General features: G+C 34.3%; 2 protein-coding genes across 2 annotated transcripts; one reads left to right on the plus strand and one right to left on the minus strand.

Moving 5' to 3' along the window:
* The first annotated feature begins 2,176 nt into the window (after positions 1-2,176).
* Positions 2,177-10,382, plus strand: LOC122601994 (protein CHROMATIN REMODELING 35-like). The gene is made up of 7 exons (XM_043774728.1): positions 2,177-2,310; positions 2,456-2,531; positions 5,586-6,061; positions 6,269-6,610; positions 7,793-7,951; positions 8,132-9,906; positions 10,211-10,382. The coding sequence occupies exons 1-7, from the start codon at positions 2,305-2,307 to the stop codon at positions 10,212-10,214; spliced, it is 2,838 nt and encodes a 945-aa protein (XP_043630663.1). The 5' UTR covers positions 2,177-2,304; the 3' UTR covers positions 10,215-10,382.
* Positions 10,383-11,375: 993 nt separating this feature from the next.
* LOC122600332 (conserved oligomeric Golgi complex subunit 6) lies at positions 11,376-17,516 on the minus strand. Its single transcript, XM_043773040.1, has 11 exons — positions 17,192-17,516; positions 17,048-17,100; positions 16,211-16,358; positions 16,004-16,111; positions 15,734-15,801; positions 14,782-14,905; positions 14,157-14,303; positions 13,783-14,046; positions 13,017-13,301; positions 12,157-12,303; positions 11,376-12,039 (listed from the first exon to the last, which is right to left on the minus strand). Exons 1-11 carry the CDS (start codon positions 17,411-17,413, stop codon positions 11,533-11,535), a joined length of 2,073 nt encoding a protein of 690 aa, XP_043628975.1. The 5' UTR covers positions 17,414-17,516; the 3' UTR covers positions 11,376-11,532.
* Between the last annotated feature and the right edge of the window lie 3,071 nt (positions 17,517-20,587).

The raw sequence follows: 20,587 nt of genomic DNA on the forward strand, positions 1-20,587 counted from the left end.
GTCTATTTATGATGAATTTTCTTTCGTATTAGTGATTCTTGTTTTTTTACTTTATCTATTTTTGTCCAATAACTGCTAAATTTCAAGAGAAATTCCTATTTCTTATAAACAAATACATAAATAAATAATTCGTCATTGTAAATAATGATAACCCTCTCCTATGACACAACTCATATCAGAAATGAAAAGAAAAAGTAGATCCTATGATATGTTGATTGTTTAGATATAATGTAGGCTTGTAACTGAGATACATTTCATGGAATAGTAGTTTGCTCTTTGTCTATAATTAGTAGTTATATGCATGTGAAGTTGGTTCGGAGGTAAAAGAACACAACAAACATGACACATATTGATATAAACACCTTGTCAATCTTTAAACCCTTTTGTTGTATCTATGTGTCATACACATATTCTAGTGTATGGAGCAATTTTTTATTTTTTTTATGCTTTTTTGGGACGATCATATAGAGGAAATATTTTAACTGGGATACTATGTATGAAAAATAGATTTTGGGAAATACAATAGATGCAACATGACCTATGTCATGTATATACCGTAGAATTTATAAAATATGTATTGCCTATAATTAAGACTTCAAAAGTATGTTATAGCTAGTCTAGTAGATAATAGGCATCTTCCTACAATGAATTACATATCTTCTTTCTCAGTGTTATATTATTATTACATCATATAACACACATCTCACTAGCAAAAATACATTTTTTTTAATTTTTTTTTTAAATATTTAAATATTTGGTTTCTCATTTTTATTGGTTGAAAACTCAATGAACCAAACATTAAAGCTGTAATACTTTTCTAGAAGTTAAATTCAGTTAACATCTTGAATGAATAATGATTAAAAAGAATCAAAAAAAATTATTACAAATAATCATAAGTTATGATTTCGTTTATAAGTGATCAAAGCTGTGTAATTTTTTTTAAGTTACTATATGTGTATGTGTTTTTCCATAAATATAAGTGAACAGTTTTAAGAAAAGTTGTAATAATAAATTTTGTTTTGATGTTGTAGATGAATAAAATAGTTTATTTTGATCTAAATGAAGCTCCTACTAAACAAAATTTCATGAATGTTGATAAGGAAAAATTTGTTATTAATGAAGATTGTCAGAGCAAGATAATTGATTTTGATGAACCTTTTGTGGGTCAATGTTTTTTCCATGAAGAAGAAGCATTTACCTTCTATCAAAATTATGCGAAAATGAATGGATTTTCGATTCGAAAAGGAAGATTTGTGAACAAGAAAGGAGAAAGAAAAAGACGTGATTTTTTTGTCACCATCAAGGGAAACCGAAAGCTAAATTAATTGATGTCAAAAAACAACAAAGAAACCGAAGTTCTGATAGATGTGATTGCAAAGCTCATGTGCGTATAACGCTGAAAAGAATTCATGATCATTCCCCGAGAAAATGGCAAGTCACTACATTCATTCGAGAACATAATCATGACTTGTTTAAGGTTCATCTCTTTTCATTTTATTATTATAAAGTAATAATAAAGATAAGAAATCAACTAAATGATATTTACAGTTTAATGATACATTATTAAGAGATTGTGAAGATTACATCTTATGGTTAATTGGCAAATTATAAATATATTCTAATTTCATGACTTACTACACAATAAAAGACATGTCATAACCAATGAAATTACCGTAACCAATGAAATTACTAGTATATTTAATATCCTTATGCTGTCACGGTTTATTAATAATCATATGTTTTATATTTTGCAATTTTACACCTAAATATTTTTACCATTACACTCAAGTACCCAACCTTTTACTATATTTTCAATTCTCCTAAATTAATGGTTAACATTTATCTGGTTTCAATTTTTATTTTTTTTCCAAAATTTTTATGATTAAAATATCCATATAGAACCTAGGTTCCAAACAATACATATTGTTGATTTCTCTTATTTAATTAACAATTTTTGGGTTTTTTTATTTATTTTATTTAACTTAGTTTTGGTGTTAAATACGATTTTCACGACTTAAAATCCATAACAGACTTTAAAAGGTTTATATTAATAAAAATAAATAAATAAAATGAAATTGGGACAAATTTATTGATTTATTCCATCATAAAAAATAAAAAATATATATAAAAAAAAAAAGTCACCTACTTGATTTGAGCTGAGTTCAGTCTCCCCCGTGCTCTTCTAAACTAGTACTTTATAAAATCCTCCCTTGAAAGTAATAAAAATAAAAATAAAGATAAATAATAATAATATTGTTACACTCGCAAACAACTGAGCGAGAATCTTCTTCTTCTAAACTAACAATGCATGTAAGTCCTCAATCACACTTTCTAGGGTTTTGAAATTAATTGTAAATTATAATAATTTAATTTTGTTTAATCTAATTGTATACTCTCGATCATTAATTATAATTTCGTTTAATTTTATTGTAATTTTTTAAATTAATTAATGCAGTCAATGGACGCTAAAGACCTCAAGAAGAAGAAGAAGAAGAAGAATACGCATTATACCTCAAATCCTACACACACTGGTAAATTTTAATTTATTTTTTCATTATAATAATAATAATTATATATATACGGAGTAATATAAAATAATTATATATGTATGTAGATGTATGTATGTACGTAGTTTGTTAGAGAGCTAATGCATATGATGACAAAGTAAAAAATTGGAGCTACAATTTTACATGCATTTTGTTATTATATATTTTAATTAAGCTGTAAAATTATGAGTGTATTGCGTCGAGATGTAATGAACTGGCGTAAATTGTCATCGTATGTTATGATTATGATTCTATGAATTTGGAACTAACTGATTAGTAGGTTTTTACTGTACATTAGGGATGAGCAAGATTACCGAAACATATAAATTGTGGTCCAAGTGACAAAGCTTTTAGATTTTTCGTAGGGGGAGGGGGGCTTAATACATATAAGTTGTTCGAATGAATTACAGATAAAACTACACTGCTGAGTGAAAAAAGGGGAGGGGCCAGGGGGCCAACTAAGCTTCGCCCTTGGGTCAAATTGTGTATACGTATTGGTGATTGGTTGATCTAGTAGTGTCGACATGATCGACTTTTTTTTAATTATTATTACTGTTACTTCATTTACGTAGTTGATATTTGTTGGAACTAACTACGTAGAATCAAAATGATTTATTATCCCATAGTTCTCAAAAGCGAAATGATTTATTATCCCATAGTTCTCAAAAGCGAAGGCGACCTCAAAGCGCAAAGACCCCAAATAGGGCGAAGGTGAGAGGCGCAAGAAAAGCGCACGCCCGGAAAAAAAGGCACACTAAGTAAACAAATATAAAATATGTATATATAGTGAAAAATAATAGTAAAAAAAATCAGATGTGAGTTATAAAACCAAATATCATTCAAAAAAATATAAACTTTTCAACCAAAAACTTCAAATTATTATAAACATATATAAACAATATCATAATTTTTCTTCCCCCCATTTTATATTTTCACTCTCTTCTTTTATCTTCTTAAATGACTATGGTTACTCAGTTTGGTTGGATCTTGAATGATTTGGTCGAATCTTGACCCATTTGACCATTTTGACCGCCGTTGAAAACCACAGTTGACCGTCGTTGACCGCCTTTTTCATGGTTGACTTAGGCCTAGGGTTTCAGGCGTTGGAGGTGGGCCTCGCCCGCCTTTTGCTCCTAGGCGCAAGAGGCGCTCGCCTTTGACAACACTGATTTATCCAATACAAAACAAAAAGAACTTTTTTTTATATATTAATTAATTTTATAGAAGGGTACCTGCGCGATGCAGTGGAGTAATGGTGGTGGCGTGGTGACGGTGACGGGTGGTGGTGGCGTGCAGTGGAGGTGGCGGTGTAATGGCGGCGGCGGCAATTGGCGGTGGTGGTGGTGGCGGCGAGTAGTGTAGGTAATTGATGTAATGTGATTTTGATAAGTTGTTGAAACTTAAAATTCAAACATAATGTAGCTTGCTTTATAATATAGTATACATATAGATTTGGAATATAATAAAAAAAAAAGTTTATATGGCCTCAAGTATGATGAACACAAAGACACAAATCAGTTACATATCAATATGTTTCTAGTTATTTTTTTTATAGTAAATGGTGACAGACTAAGGATTGGGAGTTTGTAATATTAGATGGTTAGTATTGAAACTCATTACACACAATGATAATTTGTTTTTAAGTACCTCTAAAAATTTGTAACCTAAGTAATGTTGGTAACCTTGATCAATACTTTCTCTGTATTAGATGGTTAGAAACTTCTTTTTGGGCTCGTCCTAGGCCCAAAATTCTTTAGAGCTGCTGGATGCAAATAAATGTCTGGATGCTTAAAACCCTTTTGTGTTTATCTGCCTTGGATTCATAAGAGGTTTTCAACATGCAACTTGGTCTCTTCTAATTCATATGGCTCATTAAGTAGATATGCAGTTTTAAGTAAAAAATCCCTAATCCCCCCCTAATTTGTTTTTTTTAGCATATATGATACTTGAATTTTGGTGCCTAATACTTTAATCTTGTCTAATCTGTTAGTAGTAAATTGCATGATATGGATGACGTGGACTTGTGGTAGGTAAAGAGTTCTAGGATTTGCGATCTTTGATCACGATGTTCTTTTATTCTCTCTCTCTTTATATACACACACACACACATACACATGTTTGTGGCTTGAATCCAACTCAAAATATAAGAAGTGTTTTTTCATTATTTTGATTAGCATTCTCTTTCTAGCTAGTAGTTATAGGCTGTCAAGTAGGAATGTAGGATGTTATTGAAGAGTGAAGAAACCTAAATCATTTTGCAAGTCCGATCTGTTCATTTCTTGTGTCACGAGCAATCAAGATGACTTCTGGAGTTTTGTCCTTTCTCTCATATTTTATTGTGTTATTAAGAGTTTCATGCAATAAAGAACTTGGATTTTGGAAAGTTTTAGAGATTACTTTGGTTCAAGATGATAGATAGGACGGAATACTTCGATTTCTAGGAGCAATTTTGTAAGATACACACCTTATATGAGACCGTTGAGTGGTGAGCAATGAGAATGAGTGAAACAGAAGGAAAGAAAAGAAGAAAACTGAGGGGTGAGAGGGTGAGAGTTGGTATCTGATACTAAAGAAGAGAAAAGCTGTTTGAAACACAAAGTATGTATATGTCAAAATTCAATCCCTTGCTTTTGCAGAGAGTTCCTTTACAACATTTTATACCCCTTTTATAAGACTATAAACCAACTTCATGTTTCTATGTATTGTTTAGACTTCTGTGATAATAGAAATGTTTCCAGCACGGTTTTCTTCATTGTTTATCATTCTTGAAAACCTCAATGGTACATGGGACGTTTAACCATATATTACTGACTTTAGGCGTTTAGCTGTTTGGTGTTGTGAATAAGGACCATCTTGTACAGGAAAAAGAAATTATACCCTTGTGAGTTGGTATTCTGGTGTCCAGTTGTAGAAGTGTTAATCAGATTCTATTATGTAAGTGCAAAACCATCCCAAATGGTGTCCAGATGCATCCCTTAACTGCTGTCTCAGTGTAGAATATCTCACCGTGTGTGGTTTGTGTTTTAATGTTTGTTTCAGAAATGTTCATGGGACAAAAAGTCAATGGGGAAGAAAGTGTATCTCCAAGCCCACTGTACGCTGCATACACACTTGATGCAAACAAGACCAACAAAACTGTGGATCACACAAATCCATTTAATATTAGAAACTTGATTCAAGAGATTGATTCATCCAAATATGGGTCTGTTACAAAAGATATAGAAGACCTTCTTTTGCTAAGAAAACAAATGTTGATGCCTTGTTTAAGAAGATTCCCCTCACTTCGGGCTGATATAATGGAGACAAATCATGTGAAGGACGTTTCCAATGCAAATCCTATGAGGGATGTAGTTATGTTTGATGCTGGCAATGGTCATGATATGAAAGCACCGGATAATGTTGTTAATATCGACTCAGATGATGATGATGAACCCAAATTTGGGAGGCCTTTTCAACCGTATCGAGACATAGTCCTAAATAAATCTGAAGGGCAGTTTTCAATGAAACAATTTTTGGTAAGATGTTCTACCTTTTTGTTCTTCATTTTTATGGTGCAAACTTGCATGGCTCAAAAATTATATGTTGTGTATTTATACTGCCAGATGTCTATGTATTTCATTCATTCTACAAATTAAGTTTACCATATTTACTAGTCCATAAAAGATCTGATTTCAGTGAATGCATGTTTTATTTGTCTGATATTTCTCTTTCATACCATGCAGGAGGGAGATTATGCTCCGAGCCAATCTTCAGCTGCTAAAGGTGGAGGAGTAGGTGCTGCTGCTGCAGCAGGAGTGGGAGGAAGAGGAAGAGGGGGTGTGAAAGGGAAAGGGAAAGGTGGAAGAGAAAAAGAAGGAGAAGGAGGACAGACTAAAAATACAATCGACTCCAAAGGTGTAGACAACAAAGACGCTGATAGTGACGTAGAAGATGAAAAAAAGCTTAGTAAAGGGGAATATGTTGGAAGCCATTCCGATTCAGATATGGATGATAATGATGATGTTAACTTTGACGGGCTAGCTGATATATGGAAAGAAATGAATGTTGGATTAGAGTCCTCAAAGGTATTTGATTTTTTTATTTGTTCTCTGCATGGTCACATGCCAAAGCAATAAAGAGGTAAATGAAGTTCATAGAAAGTATATGGGGATACATTGTGCTCGGGTAAGTTTGCATAACGAAGGCAAAGAAAACTTTGGGCAGGTTTCCGTTTTAGGTGACCGGCATCTTTTATGCCACAAAAAAACCATCAGTTTTTCTAAAAATTGATTTATGGCAACCAACTATCAATAAATGTTATTCAAGTTATCAAGAGAGGGTAACTGATAAAAAAATATGGCAACTGTTGACCATGTTGCTTATTATAATGAAGTGGCGTTTTGAAAATTAGGTATCTTTTGAAATTGCTTTGCTTTAATCTCTTTTGAAAGTTTGACGGGTTTTTTTTGGTCTAGAAGATAGTCATTTCAAAACAGAACTCATACCAAAGTTTGTAACCTTTTTATGTAAAAGTATCTATATAGAAGTGAAGTGATCAAGTGAGAACCAAAATAATGGTGAGAACTGTGAGAACCATTAAAAAACCATCTCTAAGGGCTACACCCGTACCGTATCCAATCGCCACCATCTCTTGGATCGCCGCCCATCAAATCCATACCATTCCCATATGCGTCCGGTGACAACCCCTTTAGAACGGATAAGGGCAATGCCCATACCGTATCCATACATTTTCAACACGTAACCCATATGATTTAAAAAAAAAAGTTATGGAATGGGTTTTTATTAAAAGAAAATATAAAAATTAAAAAAATTAAAAATTAAAAAACCACACCAAAAAAGAGAGTGAGGGAGAGAAACTAATGGTTCTCACAGTTCTCACACATGTTTTGGTTCTCACATTAACCCTACCCCTATATGGAGTACACAACTTAATTAAACAGTTCTTTAAAGTCTATACATCCCTACTAAGTTATGTACGGTGTTTTCTCATCCTCATATGAAATTGGACATCCTGTTGTATCACCTAGATCCCCAAGCAGTCCGTTGAGATTTGATAGCAGGAGAACTGTCAAGTCATTCAGCTTTTGAAAAAACATTTTGAGCAAGACCTTTGAAATTTACCTGATGCGTTTGAAGTATTTCTGTTTTCTGACATCAGAATTTATTTTTGACAATCTAATGCTTTATCTTCTTCAAAGTTACTTCTAATATAACTTCCAAACTGTGTTGTATTTTATTTATCTCAGGATGCCGCTATGGATATTTCATTAGACGAATATGAAAACGAAGTTGAAGAAGTATGCGATCATTCTTTTATATTGAAAGACGATATTGGCTATGTTTGCCGTGTCTGCGGAGTTGTTCAAAAGAGCATTGAATCCATAATTGAGTTTCAGCGTCCCAAGGTCTGGTTCTTAATTACCCCAGAATTATTTATCTATAATTTTTTTATATAGTTCATTTGATATGTTGAGACTTATTCCTTCCCTTGGATAGATAATACATGTGCTTAATGCATGGCATTGCATGTGACAGTCAACTTAGCAACTTATGAGATTTTGTTATTGTATTTCATTTAAATTCAGACCTCAAAGAGTACGAGAACATATTATTATGAAGGCCGACCGGATAAATCAGCTGATGCAAGTGATGCTGTTCTTGATGGAGTTAAATTACCCGGACTAGACTTCTCGGTGCAAGACATAGCTGCTCATCCGAGACATCAAAAGCAAATGAAACCCCATCAAATCGAGGGTTTCAATTTCTTACTCAGTAACTTGGTTACTGAAAATCCGGGTGGCTGCATTCTGGCCCATGCTCCTGGATCTGGGAAGACGTTTATGCTTATCAGTTTCATACAAAGTTTTATGGCTAAATACCCTGACTCTAGACCATTAGTGGTTCTACCTAGAGGTATTCTAGAGACTTGGAAAAAAGAGTTTTCCAGGTGGCAAGTTGAAGACATTCCGTTGTACGACTTTTACTCCCGAAAAGCTGATAACCGGGCTCAACAGTTGGAAGTGCTCAAACAGTGGGCTAACCAGAGGAGCATTCTGTTTCTTGGGTACCAACAGTTCTCAGCCATAGTGTGCGACAATGATAGGAGCTCGGTTGCAGTCAGCTGTCAGGAGATACTATTGAGATGCCCTTCACTTTTAATCTTAGATGAAGGTCATACTCCAAGAAACAAAGAAACTGATATGGTTACCTCTCTTGGGAAGGTTCAGACACCAAGAAAGGTCGTGCTTTCTGGGACTCTTTACCAAAATCACGTTAAGGAAGTCTTCACTATTTTGAATCTCGTTCGGCCGAAGTTTTTGAGAATGGAGGAACCCAAAATGATAAAACGACGTATATTGAGTAAAGTATCATTTGAATCTCGAAAAAACTTTTCCAAAAAATGCTCAGATGAAGAGTTTTCTGACTTGGTAGAACAAACGTTACTCGGAGATGACATTTTGAAAAGGAAGGTGAAAGTTATTGAAGATTTACGAGAAATGACAAGCAAAGTTCTGCACTACTATAAAGGGGATTTCTTGGATGAACTACCTGGGCTTATGGACTTTTCAGTCTTTTTAAACCTTAGCCCCAAGCAAAAACGTCAAGTTCCCGAGTTGAAACAATATACGAGAAGATTTAAACAAGTCTCCGTTGGTAGTGCGGTCTATTTGCATCCGGATTTAAAGGTTCTTGCTCAAACCATTCCAGATAGAAATGATGTCGATGTGAACAAAATGATCGATGAACTATTGGAGAAATTGGATGAGAGAGAGGGGGTGAAGACTAAATTTTTTCTCCATCTACTTCGTTTATGTGAATCCAGTGGGGAAAAGCTTTTAGTTTTTAGCAATTATCTACTCCCTTTGAAATTTTTGCTCAGATTGACCATGAAAGTCAAAGGCTGGGTTATGGGCAAGCAAATTTTTATGATAACTGGAGATGATGACAATGATTCGCGTGAGGTATCAATGGATAGCTTCAATAACTCATCTGATGCTAAAGTCTTTTTTGGGTCAATAAAGGCTTGTTCGGAGGGTATTTCACTAGTTGGGGCCTCTAGGATTATAATACTGGACGTGCATTTAAACCCTTCTGTCACCCGCCAAGCATTAGGTCGTGCTTTTCGACCTGGTCAGGTAAGGAAAGTATATACTTATCGATTAATTGCTGCTAATACCCTTGAAGAAGAAGATCATACCACATGCTTCAGGAAGGAGTCTATTGCGAAGATGTGGTTTGAGTGGGATGAGTACTGTGGTCGTCATGAATTTGAGATGAAGACGGTAGATGTTAAAAGTTGTGGTGATGAATTTCTAGAAAATTCGTGGTTGAATCAAGATGTAACTGCATTAAGTCAAAGGTTAGTAAATTTATTTCTCTCCAGAAGTGGCAAACAGACAGGACAGGCTGGGTGGGTTGGGTAGTCGAGACAAGTTTTGGCTAAAATGATAGTTTCTACAGTACGGGTCAGGTTGTGCTGCCCTGTCTTACGTTTTCTTGAATTTTACAAATATTTAATCTTTTGAGCAAAGAAGATAGTTCTATTACACTGATAATCTTGTTTCAAATTCAAAACCATTTAGGAGGTTGGATGCATTTGAGATCACTTTGGGTGCCTTTTGAGCTATGATATCTAATTTTGCTTTCTCCGTTACTTTTTGTAGATAACGATGGCAAGCCACGATGACATTAGGAGCTAGATTTTGTGGTTGGTACAAATCTCTCTTATTATCTGGTAGTTAGTAGTGATGGTTAACCAAGACGTCATATTCCTGCACTGGACAGTGATTTGTGATTTCCTTTTAGTCGTTTATATAGTATCTTAGTGCTCTGCAATGTACTTGCTAGGCAGAAATCGTTTCGTTTTCTTTGGTAACTTATGACACTGTGCTTGCATGCCTGCTAACTATGAAATCACAAGATGCCGATATGTGGTGTGATAAACAAAAAAAAAAAAAACTGGCCTTTGCCTTTTGGCACTCTTTTTGTATATTGTATGTAATTCAGTGTGGTTGGATATAGTAAAAGTCATCAGTTAGCGCTTGATGTCAAGTTTTGGAAAAGAGAACATTACACTTTGGAAAAGAGAATATATGATGGGTATTAAGAAACCAGAATATCAGATATCTATAATCTACTAACAAACAATTAAACATATACTCCATTAAAATTAATAAGGCTTTGTTTATCGAACGCCGAACACTATATGATGTGTTTTACTTGCTGGAAACATATTTGCTCTTGGAGTCAATGGTCGGGGTTAGCCATTTCACTTTAGCCATATCATGCTATATGATGTACTATTTTCCAGAAATACATATTGATATGTATATCTATTACACTTTACATTATCCAAATATCCAACCACAATTATTTTACCGTTTGAGTCACCAACCTCCACTAAAAACCCATCTCAAAGCTGCCAATGAATCGGATGTTAGCCATTGTGGCTTTCACTTGCAGGATATTGTTATCCCTTATGTTTATTCCATGTAGTGATTGAAAAGGCAGGTCTATAATAGTTGATCATGTTAAATACTTACAAATCTTTGGCAACAATAAAGCTACCGTTTTCAGGAGGAATAAAAGTCTTGTCAATCTTTGAGAACAATAAAGGTTCGTTTCATGCGTGATTTTCATGACAATAAGAGGTAACATATACAACCCACATTACACTATAACAGGATAACCGGTAACATGAAATGCCAACATTCTAGATCAATACGAACGCTGCATAACCAAAATCAAGAGTTTCATTAATGTAGCATATATTTCATCATTGGCATATGCAACAATCTTTCATACCGCATAATATGAGGAAAATACAGAAACTGCAAAATCATATATAAGTTTCATTAATCATGGTACTAATGTTAATGATATAAACTAAAGAAAATAAAAAAATTATCTTCAAGAACCGGGAAAAGTGAAATGAATATATTCTTGCAGGCTATCTCCAATATTTAGAAACAACTTTATACTTGCACTAAATCCCCAAAATGGTCCGAATCTGATCTGGTGGGTGCCTTGCTAGTGACTTAGGATCGGAATAATTATTCTTCGGGTCCAATATCGCCTTGTAGATAACATCATAAGCTTCTGCCAGAGATCTCGCCACCTGGACACCAGCTTCAGACCGCAGCCCTGGAAGCTGCATCTGTTCAAATTCAGGCAGCGAGCTGTCACTTCCTAAAACGAGCCCAAAGAATGCTTTAAGACACTCTGACAGAGAATCATGTGATGTCTCTTCCATCTGAGCTAATGGTGCATCAGCAATAGAGTTAAGAGAGTTGTGGAAAAGAGACATCTTGCTTGATAAATTACATCTTGTTAGAATGGCAGTTACTTCTTTCTCCACTAAGTTGTGCAGGTGATTGTCAATCATTGTGCCAAGTTTCTTCACATATTCTGAAGCAACATCGTGCCTCAGTAATGGTTGTTGAATGGCACATAAGCAATTGATGATAAAAATCTTTGACGGCGTTTCGTTATTCTGCATTAAATCAAATAAGTCATAATTAACGAACAACTTCGAGAAATCTATAAATATTGTAACCAAACACATCATACAAAATACGAGAGATAGATGACAAATTGTGAGAAACAGTACCTTAGATGGAACCACTTGGCTATTGCTTGCCAAGATAGCATCAACAGATGATCTCCGTGACTGACTTGCTTCAAGCCTTGTTCTGCTTCTTCTAGATGAATCGCTGGACCCTTTAGACTTGTGTGCTTCCATTGCTAGCTCACAGATCTAAAAATAATTACATACACGAATATGAAACCTTGATAAGAAATCAACAAAATGCAATAAAATAACAGTGCACGCAGACACAGGTTGGATCAATCAACTTGATGTACCAGCCTGGCTTTGACAAAATAGTAATAAGTGAAGGTCTACAACATTTAGGTTGTGATTTCATGTCTCTAAAGACGGGGTTTGTGCAGGTTTTATTTAGTGAAGTTATTATAGATTACGTCATGGGACAAACAATGTTGGCCCTTTCATCATTAAGGTTAGAAGAGAAGTAAAAGTAGCAAAAAGCTCTATTAATTCAAAGATAATCTACTTTTGTGGAAAACTGATTTAGGATGTTCTATGCACTACAGATAAAATTTGCATAAACAGGGTTTAATTTGAGGCGAACTTTACAGAGAAGGAGAGTTGTCAACAAGTACTGTGGTATGATGGTTGTATATAAACTTTGTTGGTGTTCCAGAAAGCTTGTCTGGAAACTGATCATATCACCTAAGCTTGGTTTTCAATAGCCCATTTCCAATATTAGAAAGTGAACCCATGTTGCTAGCCTAACATTGTAATAATGTCTATTTCCACAGAGTGAAACCAACAGACAGGAGAATTGAGAAGAAAAAAAACATAAAACAATATTTACCTAGAGAAAAATATTCATTAATAATCATAATCTTTCAAGAGCTATTAGTCAGAGAGCATCAGATGTTTATTACCTGTATTATAGGGTCAAGCAAAGCAGATATTACGGGATCAAATGGTGGCTTTTTCCCCGATGCAGGAACCATCATGCTGTCATGAATTCCAATTAGTTCAAGCAATAATGAGACGCCTTCCCTTACTGCTGGTGGCGGGGAAAGATCAACAGAAACTAGTGGGGGATATCGCAAAAGCTTCTCCCCTCGAGTCTTCAAAATGTCAAAAAAGGTTTTTTGAGCAGCATCCTTAAGAGCCCAAAGTGTATTACAAAGAGCTGTTTCTCTTCCAAGCAGATCAGACACCTATCAGAACTTAAACAGTTTAGATGCAAACAATTCAAAAATCAGCATGTTTGTGCAGAGTCATTATCAGAAAAGCCAAAATGGGCAGGTCAGGCAGGACAGGTAATGGATCAGAAGGAATTGAGTTAAAACAGGTAGCATTAAGGTGCAGGTAAAAACAGCGTGCAAAATCCGTACCAGAACAAATTTTTTACACTGTACATATTGTCATGTTATAGAAAAAAGTACATGTCAGATATAACTTAAAAAGTTATCTTACTTCAATAACCAGTCTTTTGAATAAGGCGATTCACAAGATTTAATACATTACAAATACAATTATAGCGGCTTTTGACCCATTCGGCCCATTTCACCAATTTTTTCTTAGCTGTATTTTTTCACCCATTTGAGGCATTCAAAGGCTAACCATAACCACAATTGACCCCAGTGAAAAATAATAGTATGACATGCCTTTGCAAATGACATTATGCTTTTAACTCACAGTGTGGCTGTAGAACTCAAGGGTATTGCTAAGCTTATATGAGATTATGAGATTTGGTTGAGACTGCAACACTTGTTCGACTCTGACTTTAAAAGGCCGGCAAACGCCCTCAAATATCCTATCTAAAACAAATGTCAAGTCAGGCTCTGCCTTCTCTTCATTAGTCTCGGAACTTTTGGAGAATCGACGGGCAGTTGGTCCAGTATCCACCACTGCATCTGGATCAAGAAGCACAAATACAAGTTCTCTTTCAGACGCAAGGGCCTACAATAGCAAAAAGTATTATCTTAACTAATATAATACATAAACAAAAAGATATATTCAACTTTGAAAAAAGGGTGAAAAAGTGAAAATAGAAGCGATGTAATTCACACCTGATGCAGCCAACCGAGCATGTCACCTACATAACGAAGTGGATCATGAGCATGTACTTCTATCGGCCGCGGCATTCCCCCAGGCCCTCCACGTGTAAGAGCGCTTATAAATCTCCTAAACAGTGCGTTGTGCCTCATATTTGCTACCTACAGGTTATGAAATGGTTGATTAATGTAGCCCTACATCAAATGCAAAGGTGGGCAATGGGAAGGTTGAGCAAATTAAGTCACAGAGTCAAAAAGGGTTAGTTTAAAATGGGTCAAAACCAGATCACTTGGGCGATGCCTAGATTGTACACTCTTTTTTTCCGTCTTTTCTTATATTGGAATTTATAAGCTAATACAATAATACATACAGAAAAAAAAACAATGATAAACAAATTTTCATATGAAGCAGCTTAGAAGTAATATACATTGAATATAATTTGGGTAACACTAGACCCGTTCTTCAGCTGTCCCCAGTCAGCTTATTTTCATTTTATCAAGTTTTTTAAGTTTACCCATTTAAACCTTTAGAGACAAAAAAAATAAACCATATTGACCAGTTTATCCATTATTGACCTCAAATTACACCTCGAATCAAAAGTATTATAGCAACTAAAGGTGGTTATTTACGTATATTTACCTCTTCAGCACAATACTTGAACAGGACAGGTCTTTCTTTGAGACAGCGAACTGCCATTTTCAGAAGTTCACTAACTTCAGGATTATCAGTGTCACCCAATCTCTTGCACTCAGTCTGAACCCACCTGCAGGAAGGACAGATCAGCCACAGTCTCATGCAGGGAAGAAACGATGAAAACAAGAACCTATTTAATACTATAGTTCATTCATGATCAGAAGGGACAGCTCAACAATCTCAGAAAAAAGTGAGAACATGGCCTTTGGCACAAATTGCAAGCATCTGAGATTACTACTCAAAAGTTCACTAAAACTAAAGTTTAAGGTTTTAAAAAAGATGTGGTTAGTTGAAGCACGATTACCATGCATCAAATGGTATTTGTGTAGGGAAATCAATTCTACATTTTGTAGCTTTTATTCAGTTTTTGTCTAGAGTATGTGTAGGTCATGATGACATTTTCAGAGTAGAAAAATCTAAAAGATCCACACCTGCTTTACACAAAAACCGAATGTGTGAGAAAATGGAAAATATTGTCAATAAACGCAAACCTAACTTTGTTATTATGCAGCTATAATCAATAAAACATGAACTTACACCAGCTATAATGTCAAACATGGCTAAGGAACTTGTTCTAAAGAAGAAGAATACTACACTCAATTTTCACCATCTCCTTTGTTTTGCATCTTCATTTGATGGTCCCAGTTAACCACAGAATAGATCGACATATGAAATGTAGAATGTAACAGATGAAAGAAGCTGACATGAAATTTTCACAAAACAGAAACTTTTCTAATAATATAAATTGGCTGATAATCCTAGCAAGTGTAGTAAAAAACAGAGCTGTGCAGGTGTTTTAATTGGCTGATTAATGTTAACTTAAAATGATATATAGTAAAGTAAGCATAATGTAAAAGAAAAGATCCTGCAAGTTATGGAATTTGATTAACTATTTCACCTGCACAGGCGCTCATATGCACCTTCTTGATAGACAGCCATCATATCCATGAGTTCCAAACCTGCACGCTGTGAAGTTCAAGAGCTGAGATGCCGTTTAAATAAACATATCCAAGAATTGAAAGGTTTTTGTCAATAGTACAGCAATCGTATGATGCTGCATATCAATATACATGATATTTGACAAACAGATAATCAAACAACAGGACAGGATATGAGAAATTTTAATGTAGAAAAACAACTAAAGGGGAAAAAGAGGGGTTTGTATTACCTGATGATGTGTCCTAAGAAGGAGTTTACAATTAGCATGGATAGTTTGTACATGAGTCAAGGCCTTGAAAAAGTTGTCATTCAATTCTTCATCCCTAAGTGCATTTATCTAATACTCCATAATACAAAAACAGCACGTAAGTTAGTTTGTGATGCATATGCGAATTAGGATTCGGGATAGATAATAGTTATAAAATGTATGAATGACCTCTTCGGTGGAAAGTTGATAATCTCGGAGAAAGCAAGATGCAATTTCTTGCCTCTGAGTAGTTACTTCCAATTCTTGTTTTAGTCTTTCTGTAGTAGTAATAATATCTCCCGTAGTTGCATTACAGTCACTCAACGATTTACCAATTCTGCAACAAACACTCACTTTTGTTATTATCCATCAGACTCTATCCATCCCATCTCTAAGACTATATATCAATTAAAAGTTTCAAACTTTATATGGGTATGCTCGCTCTAACCGGGATGGTATGCCAGAAAAAGTCTCTGAAATCTGGTTAAAACTACCATATATGTATATCGGTTGGATATACACCTAGTAAGTACTTAAACCCATTATATATTAGGTATGATTATGGATATGAATAGAATGAATCTATGCATGACATAAACTGTTCACTATATTAATAATGATAACTCAAAACAACTACATTTAGTCGAGAAATAAGTGATTGGAGACCTATATTGTATTTGGCTTTAAGTCCAATAATAATCACTTTACACAATAGTCTTGGTCTTCGAAAATGTAGTAACATTTTTGCTAATATTTGCTATGATCTACTTTTGTTTTTTTTTTTTTTATATATATACTTAGATATAAATGAGTATTTCCAAGGGGGGCGTGATCCCGAGTTCAAATCCGGACATTGACGTTTAATTACAAACTTGGGGAAAACTAACTACTAAACCTAACATTTTCCGTTCAACAAAAAATGTGTATTCAATTAAATTCTATGAGTTTCATTGGTGAACAATTTACAAATTAAACCCTATTATATAGTAACTAGTAGCAAGTATGCAATAAAACAAAAAGTAACACCTGTCGCAGCATTCAGCAAGGGAATTAACCTCTTCTTCAACCCGATCCAATGCCTATATATTGAGATATTGATATTATATTAAATATATATAATATATAGATATATATTATAGGTATAGATAGACATAAAATGATGATGATGACCTGTTGAGCGGCATGGGAAGCGGCAAGGAAATCATAATTGATGGAAAGAGAGCGTCTTTCGATGGTGGATCGAAGGTTGCGACGAGAGGCTAAGGAATTATCTGTATAGAATGTAGAGAGAGTGTTGAGAGAAGCCAACAGATCTGGATTATCTGTTCTTGTTTCCAACACTTTCTTCAGCTTTCTTGACAGTCCTGGTGCCAGGCCCCCAGTCGCCCCCATTCTTTCTTTCTTTCTTCTATATGTTTGACACCAAACTATATACGGAGTACTAAACTAAAACCAAACCAAGCTTCTATTTATGTTTCTATCTCTATGTCACCTTGTCAAAGTAACTACCAGTACCACCACGTCGTAGTGGTTTAAAATTAGATATCCTAAGTTTTGGATACGATTCAACATTCGGATTATCTAGACAGAGATTATGTATTGCAAAATAAATATTAACGTAAAATAAATAAAACAAGATTTTGATTTTTAGATTATAGTTAAATTGATGCACGAACAGTTGCGGACCCAGGATTTCAAATGACCCGTAACACAATTTATCTAACATAATATATATTATAAATAAAAGATAAACAATAATAGCTTGCCTCATAGAAGTTGTCATCTACGGTCTTGCATATAATATCATACAATCACATTCTTAGTTAGAATGTTATCAAGTACCTCTCATTATATACCACAAATCAGACAACCATTTATAACATTCATCACCCATTCGATTACATAGATCTGACTCCGCAAGCTTCATTGCTGAAAAACATCTTTTAAAGTTGCGGTTGCAATGAGCAAAACTAAAGTTAGCTTTAGTAACCAATAAACCAAAGGAGAAGAACCATGTTTGTTTGTTTGCACCAGCATACGAGCAAGGTCAGTTATTCCCTTTAAGTTAGCAAATTTAACATGTTGTTGCATATTGTGATAATAGATCGTGAGTTGACCTGGAAGATTTTTTCTATGTGTATCATCAAAATAATTTGGATACATCTCACTAAGTTTCACTAACTTTGACGTGTCAAACCGTGTTAAAATTTTAACCTCAAAACGATGTCGATTGGTAATCTTAGTTGTTCGATTTCTTGAGTTAACATAGAAGTCAGTTATTTCCAACATTTGAATATCATGTTTTTGCCAAAACAATGAAATTATCTTCAAAAAACACCAAAGCCCTTTGCCCATAAAGTTTTTAACGCTCACTTTGTGCCATTTATCAATGACACCGCTTCCAAAATATTTGATCTTTCTTTTGAAGACGTCGAGACAAAGTATTTACAATTAAAAAGTTACAATTAAATTAGCGGGTATCTATTTCCACCTCTTTTCCTAAACGATGTATAAAAATGTAATTGGTTTTTTATTGAACGGGTATCCTATTTTTTTTGACCCGTAGCACCAACACATAACATAAAAAAAAAATTTAAAATTTTTACTCTTCACAAACAAAACGGACCCCTAAGTTATATGTAGGTCCGCCCCTATGCACGAAGATTCACAAAACAATTAATTCACGATGATTTTCATGATGTACGGTGATTTTCAATAAAGAGAAACCTATTGTTTTATTTATTTTACTTTGATACTTGTTTTATTTTACATAAAACCTATCTAGATATTCGAAATTTTGAATATGATCGTTTCTCTACCTGTTGGATTTTGCATTGCCGAGCCATCATTAGTTGGGGTTTTGAATAGGAACAACTTTTTTGTCTTGATCTTTTCTATATAAATATTTTTGTTCATTTCAGAAGGTCGAAAATGTATTATGTCACGATCTGTGTAAATCTCACTTTGGGTGTTTACACATAACTTCGTAAAATACAATAAATTAGTTGAAAATGCCCCCATCATTTGCTTCATAAAGTTTTTAGTTTCAACATCCTTTAAGCTCATACCATTTTTTTTTAACGATATGTAAAAACCCACTTTTGGGCATTTCGTTAACTCTCTAAAAACAACCTCTAATTTGTTCTTCACATCTCTTACCAATTTTGGTGGATTTTTCAGCCTGAGTTACATCATACAATCTTTTTACTCGTATCACAAAAAACAATTCATGAGGTGTAACTACTTTGTTGGTCATCATTTACTTTATTTAATACGAGTACTATTATTCACTTTTTGACTTACCAACCGCCTAATTTATGTACGGATGGAGATGGTCTTAACAATTTTTTATTTTTTATTTTGTTAGAAAATGCTTAGGTTTGCATTCAAGGAGATTAAGAAAAATTATACTTTTCATATCTAAAAGTCACCCTTAGATTTTATGGTTAATATACAATTATATATATATTTTTTTTAGATGTGGATCGAATATCACAACGGGGGAACAAGACTATGTTACCTTAATCGGGTCCATGTTACAGAGCCCCTCACCCAATACATAGTAGGTGGAAAACCCTATATTAATAATTTAATATGCTCAAAGGTACGAAATTTAATAGAAGTAAACATTACTCTCTCACTACTCGAACTCACGACTCCCTGAATCCAAGTCTTCATTGGAAGGACTTTCCTTTACAACTAGGCTATTAACCCAACAGCAAGTATACAATTACTGATATGCTTTTAACTATAAATATATTCTTTTAAATGGCATATTTTATTAACATCAACACCAATACATCCATCAATTGATAACCAATAGCAACCTATTAATATTCACTTAATAACATTTTCTTAGGGGTGGGGGGTGGGGGTAAATTAAATACATATAAGTAAAAACCATATAAACATAAAACATAATTCTATTAAAATTTAAAAAACACAATACATAAATAACACTAAAATACACATAATAAAAACAAAACACATAATAAGTAGTAAAAAAACATAAATAATACTAAAAAACACATAATAAAAACATTTCATAAAATACTAAAATAGATAACTAACACTTGGAATAGTCCGAATCCACAGTATTGCCACCGTCGTTGTGGTCAATGTAGCGGTAGGGCTCAAGAGACCCAGCCGCGTCGCCGGTTTAAGGAGATACGTACTCTTCACCCGGGTCAGAGTAATAATCAACATCCTGGCCACCACCGACACTGCCTTGCGAGAATAACCCGTGGTCTAGCGTCGTAGAGGCGACGATAAGCTGAAAAATAACTTGATCTAGCCAATCGATCTTCTGTCGAAGATATAGAAGATACTCACTTTCCACGGTGTTACGAGAATAACCCGGGGCGATAAGTCGGTTGATTTTTGCTTGGTAAGCCACTTTGTAGTTAGAAACGCCTCGAATGACGTTATTCACTTCAGAGCGGTGTTTGGAGTCATTATTCAAGTTTTGGATCGCCATTTTACAGAAGGTTCATTGTAGTGAATAAAAGTGTGTGTGAAAGGAGGTTGTGGTGTAAAAATATTGAAGAATATGTGAAAGAAGAAAGA

The sequence above is a fragment of the Erigeron canadensis genome, chromosome 5 (assembly GCF_010389155.1).
Source record: "Erigeron canadensis isolate Cc75 chromosome 5, C_canadensis_v1, whole genome shotgun sequence".
In the NCBI taxonomy this organism is placed as follows: domain Eukaryota; kingdom Viridiplantae; phylum Streptophyta; class Magnoliopsida; order Asterales; family Asteraceae; genus Erigeron; species Erigeron canadensis.